The following is a 6,000-nucleotide window of genomic DNA, read 5'->3' as shown; positions in this document are numbered from 1 at the left end:
TGGCTGTATGAATGTCTTCTTTTGAGAAATGTCTGTTCATATCCTTTGCCCACTTTTTGATGGGGTTGTTTGTTTTTTTTTTGTAAATTTGTTTGAGTTCTTTGTAGATTCTGGATATTAGCCCTTTGTCAGATGAGTAGATTGCAAAAATTTTCTTCCTTTTTGGCATCTAGAGTCAAGCCAAGGTAACTAGAAAGAGAAGAAATTGCTGAGTCAAAATCCTCTCCTTCTCATGACTTCACATAAAGTCATAGCAGAGAATACCTCTACCTACATGAATATATAAAGAGTTACTAAGTTCACTCCCTATGTGTCTAGATATATATGATAATGTACAGAAATGAATTCACACAAACTGGCCAACTAGGACATATGTACCAACACAAACAAGCATGACACAACAGAAATATATGCTGAGAAATATCAAAATACATCAAGAAAGAAAAGCAGCAGTATTTGTATCTTCATGCAGACTTTGACATGGCTAGATACAGAGATGAGAGAAACATCTTACGAATAAGCATAAAATAACACCTACTTTTCTTTTACCTTTTTACTCTTTTACCATCATAAATAAAGGAAGAAATCAAGCCTTTTCCCTAGTCACTCAGATAGTGGGTGATAATCCTCAATCTCAATTACATTTTTTGAGGATTATCCATGAATGATTTTGTGTTGTTTCAATTTGATAACTTCCCTTAAACTCCCAGGGCGTCTTCTCCTTTTCTCAATTTTGTGGGCATATGCTTAGTAAAGACTGTCATGAAAAGTAATTACCTGGGGTGTGGATATAGATATGTACAAATATGTTTTAAATGAATAAAATTTGTCATTATGGTAAAGTAACATAAAAATAAATAAATAAAAATATGTTTAAACAGTTAACCATCAATGAAATTACACTGGCCAGAGAACTGAATGATGAAACTTTTGTACTCTCTTATATTTTGTCCAATCATAATGGTTAATATTTGTTGAGAATTGCATATTTTCCAGATACTGTGTTAGAACACTACATAAATTATTTAATCTTTACAACATCCCTATGAGGAAGTAAGGTATTATAATTATTGCCTTGCTCATTCTGTAGTTGAGGAAACTGGAGAACAAAGAGGTAAGTAATGTTCACCTGGTCACACTGCCGTATGTTGCACAGTCAATTGCCTTTTTGTTGACAGTCAACGGTTTATTATTTTGCCACAGCATAGTTGAAAACAAACAAACAGAAATCTGTGGGCTTTATGTCCAAAACTTCCTCTCTTCACTCTAACTTAATCCTTCCAAAAACACCTAAGTGACTTTATAAACTGAAACTTCTTAATGATGCACTGGCGAATTTGCTTGGTCTTGATGCTGTAGACAATGGGGTTCATGAGGGGTGGTACCAGCAGATACACGTAGGACATAAGGAGGTGTACAATGCGGGGCAGATGTTCACCAAAACGATGCACAAGAGATAAGCCAATCATGGGGATGTAGAAGAGCAGTACAGCACAGATATGAGAGACACAGGTGTTGAGGGCTCGGAGTCGCTCCTGGTGGGATGCAATGCTGAGCACGGTGCAAAGGATGACGGAGTATGAGAGAAAGATGAGCAGGGAGTCCATATCCACAGTGGAGGCCACAACAAAGAGCCCATAGATGTGACTGACAGTGATGCCAGAGCAGGCCAGCTTCATGATCTCCAGGTGAAGACAATAAGCATGAGCCAGCACATGGGAGCGGCAGTATTGGAAGCGCTTCAGGAGGAATGGCAAAGGGAGGATGAGGAGGGCACTTCTTTTTTTTTTTTTTCAAGTAATTAGAATGTTGTATTTATTCAGCTTTAGAAGGGAATCAGAAAGCCCAAGGGAGCATGCATACATTCACTCTATCATGCCTTCTTTATTTCTAGTTAGGCCTCTGGCAGACTGCTTCATTAAAGCAAGTCATTGTTTTTTTATTTTTTTAATTTTTTATTTTTTATTATTATTTATTTTATTATACTTTAAGTTCTAGGGTACATGTGCATAACGTGCAGGTTTGTTACATATGTATACTTGTGCCATGTTGGTGTGCTGCATCCATCAACTCTTCAGCACCCATCAATTCATCATTTATATCAGGTATAACTCCCCAATGCAATCCCTCCCCCCTCCCCCCTCCCCATGATAAGCCCCAGTGTGTGGAGGCACTTCTAAGCACTGACCTTAGCCCCATCTTGACAATACGTACAGGTGTCAGGACGGTGGAGTAACGCAGTGGGTTGCAGATGGCCACATAGCGGTCAATGGACATGGATAACAGAACTGATGACTCCACTAGAGACAAGGTGTGAATGAAGAAGAGCTGAGTGAAACAGGCAGGGATGCCAATCTCTCTGGTCTCAAACCAGAAAATGTCCAGGACAGTGGGCTGTGTGGAAAGGCAAAGGCCTAAGTCTGTGAGAGCTAGCATGCCCAAGAAATAGTACATGGGTTCATGGAAATAGTACATGGGTTCATCAGTACGGATGACGTGGAGAATGGTGAGGTTCCCCAAGATAACTGCCAGGTAGATGAAGCAGAAGGGAATAGAGATCCAGCCATGGAGACCTTCTAGACCTTGGAAGCCCGTCAGGAAGAAAGTGGCTCTTTGGAGGCTGCTTTTATAAAGGTTTGCCATAACTTTACAATCTTGGATTCAGAAACCTGCAATGTAGAATGAGATTCCTGGAAAGTGACAAGGCTGAATTCTCACTCATCTAAATGTCCCAACATCAGCCAATAAGGAAGCATCTGCAGATGGCATAGGGGAGAACTGGGTGGGGGCTGATCTATTAGCCTTTTCTACTGGGTTTAGGAAGGAGACTTTTGATGGATGAAGAGGCGAATAGTAGTAGGCAAATCTGAAGCCTGGAACAAAGGAACATCTTGGAAGAATCTTGGACTTCAGAAAACATTTCTAGGAAAGAGGAATTTGGGATTTTGTTCTGAGAGATATGAGGAGAGATGTGTGTCTTTAATAGCAGGGCAATTAAGCCAGGACTGGATCTAGAGATGGAGAGGCAGAAAAGATTTACACCAGGTTTGAAGCACAAGGAGCAAAGGACAAAAATCTGAAATCACCAGGAAAAGCCTGAAATCTTTGGTTTAGAATGAGGAAACTAAATCAGAAGGCACTCAGAGTGAGTTTTGCCTGTGGGGCTGGGATTGATATGACATCTAGGTATCCAGGTCTATTCCGGTAACATCTGAACCGAGTTCTCCTTTGTTCTGCCTTCGTAAATTTTATTCAATTGCATTGAAAAATGCTCTACTGAGTTATATATATATAAGTGTAGTGTGACTAGTACATTGTTTGTCACATGCATTAAAATAATAAAAGATAACATTTCTTAAATACATTACAAGCCTGTTACTTTTGTAAGTGCCTAATGTGTGTTACATCATTCAACTCTGACACCAATTCTAATTTAATTCTAAAATTAAATTTAAAATCCCATGTGTTTCCTATCTTGGAAAAGTCTACGAATACACATTTCCATTACGTAAATACCATTCAATAAGTCAAGATGGAGGACAACAGAAGACACATGTGTTAGAGACCAAGTGCAGCTTGGGATATGCTGAATTTGAAGATAAATTTCTGGTGAGAGGGTCTAGAGGATATTAAATGTAGGGATTGTGGTGTGATTGAGGGCTTGAGTTACAGGTATGCACCATGGGTATGGAGAAAATTCCTAGGAGATACAAGGTAAAAAGGAAAGATGGGGGGTCAGTTCATAAAACTGGTAACTTTTAAATGAGAGCAGGTCATAATGTGAAAACTACAAAGGAGACAGAGAATAGAGAATCAAAGAAATAGGATGAAAGTAATAGTACATAATGTCAATAAAATCAAACCACCACTGTTGACTACAAAAAAAAAAAGATGAAGTAGGAAAAGATTTCTTTTTTTTTACGTTTTACTTACAATGGTAAGTCATTGTTAATTTTGTTGATTTTTCAGAGACTGTTTTAATAGACTGGAAAAGCGTTATAAGGGCTTACCTTATTAGTGGGGTAAGGAGGATTAAGTAAAAAGTTTATATTCTGTGCCATTTCCCTCTGAGAGAAAATCTACAGATGGGTGAGAATATTAGGATTTTTTAGGAAAGAAAGATAGGAAGTTGAAGATATTCTTTCAAAAAGCTTCCTTTTTTTCTTCCTGGTAAAGTCAAAGCACATTGAAGGGTCTCTACTGAAGAAAGAATATCATCCCTCTAGCTTTTGCCACTCACATTTCAAATCCAAATGAATAACAGTAAAATAACATAATAATTAGTATAAGAATAAAACCATTCTTGTTTTATGATTTCAAATGAGAAGCAATAAAAGGATACAAAGAGGGATGGCAAGGAAAGAGGAAAAAATAAAGGAAAGAAGTAGAGACTTGGAGGGGAACTGGGCTGTGAAGGAAAAAGAAGATATGGAAGGATTTGCAGAGTTTGCTGTGAGCAGTTTAAGCAGTGATGCAAGCCCTTATGGGATTGAGAGCATTGATTAAGTGAGAAAATGGCAACATATTTTAATAAGAAATGATAATAAAGAAGAGAAAATTTTCCATCAATAAAAGAGAGATTCAAATAAAAGTTTAAATATATGTATGACTTTTCAGCCAGCAGAGACACAGTGAAGCTGGTTTCATTCTATCTTACTCTGAGCCATTTCAGAGTATGAGAAATACCAGAAACATTTGGAGGTCATCTATTTTCACATTTATGTCTCCAGACAGAGAAGAGTCATTCTGCCTACCTAGTGAGAGGCTACAATCATAGTATTCCATCCTATTTATTTTCTCACTTTCAAAATTATTCCTTGCATATTATATTTTGGATATGGGTAAGAGGCAAGTGTACAAGGTATGAGGAAAAATAATAAAAGCACATCCTGACTCACGCCCAAGAAATGGAATTGCTGCATCATCAGAGCTCACAAGCCTAGCACAGATTTGGAACTTAATAAAGTCTGCTCAATACTTGTGGACTAAATGTATGAGTGACTGGATAAAAAGAGATGAAATGCAGTAGGGATTACACAGAATCCTATTGTCCATTTTCTTCTCAATGGCACTTACCTCCAGAGCAGTGGATCAGAGAAGTGTCATCTGGTTTCCTCCACTAGACTGCATGACACACCACTTTCCTTTCAGCTCTAATTTATTGAAATAAAGGAATGTCATCCTAGGGTTTATGACAGACAGAGAAGAGGTGGGCCAGGCAAAGATCCTGATGAGACTCTGACTCCCTCTGGCTCGTATTCCTTATATGATTGCATACAAAGTTGTTAACTATTATCAGCATGTCTTTATGATCAGTTTCCAAAGTACCTTTGAAGTACAATCATGACTTTATCTTAGTATAGTGCTTAATTGTTACAAAGTGCTGTCAAATCCACTCTAATTGTCATGATACAATTTAAGGTGAGGACTGTAGAAAAACTAGTGCTTTACAGGCAGCAAGGTTTAAACAAAATGATAAACATGATTTTTACAAGATCACACGGAATGACAAAGCTAGGACTAGAACCACAGGTCAATCTCGAGTCCATCTGCCCCTCAAAACTGCCTTGACTGACATGATGAGGGGATTCAGCAAACAGCTAAGACTGAGAGCTCAGTGTGTGGCTCAGGTTCCCTGTGCCTAGTAATCTCTGTGTTCTGACTGTTGTCTATGTGCTTCTGCTTGCAATGCATACCTGAGTCCTGACAGTTGGAGAGAAAAGGGTTTGGAGGACATAATTCCATTCAGAGCTCAGGTTTGATGGTAGCTCAGCTACAAGACTATTCCCTGTTTAGAATCAAGGCCTTTTCGAAGAGCCCAAAAGCTTCTCCTCAGGGGCCTTTCCCGAGTCTAAGAATTCCCTGATGAGTTCTCCTGGCTTTTTCTGAGGATAGAGGTCACAAGAGGCTGGCAAATCCCAATTCTTGAGTAATGAGATAAAAAAATCAAGTGTTAAGAGGGGAATGTATCATCTATCATGCCTGATCTGTGGGCAAGGG

At 38.6% G+C, this 6,000-nt stretch overlaps 2 protein-coding genes across 2 annotated transcripts in view; one reads left to right on the top strand and one right to left on the bottom strand.

The window, feature by feature from the left end:
* The window catches only part of MMP26 (matrix metallopeptidase 26), a 253,853-nt gene that overhangs the window by 194,279 nt on the left and 53,574 nt on the right, over nucleotides 1–6,000 (top strand). The gene's annotated exons all lie outside the window — the stretch shown is intronic.
* Nucleotides 1,272–2,643, bottom strand: LOC105527320 (olfactory receptor 51G1). Its single transcript, XM_011963616.1, has 2 exons — nucleotides 2,180–2,643; nucleotides 1,272–1,782 (listed from the first exon to the last, which is right to left on the bottom strand). Exons 1-2 carry the CDS (start codon nucleotides 2,641–2,643, stop codon nucleotides 1,272–1,274), a joined length of 975 nt encoding a protein of 324 aa, XP_011819006.1.

This window comes from Colobus angolensis, unplaced genomic scaffold (genome assembly GCF_000951035.1).
Source record: "Colobus angolensis palliatus isolate OR3802 unplaced genomic scaffold, Cang.pa_1.0 Scaffold616, whole genome shotgun sequence".
Classification (NCBI taxonomy): Eukaryota; Metazoa; Chordata; class Mammalia; order Primates; family Cercopithecidae; genus Colobus; species Colobus angolensis.
Note: the sequence above shows the minus strand (reverse complement) of the source record. Positions and strands in the feature narration are given on the sequence as shown.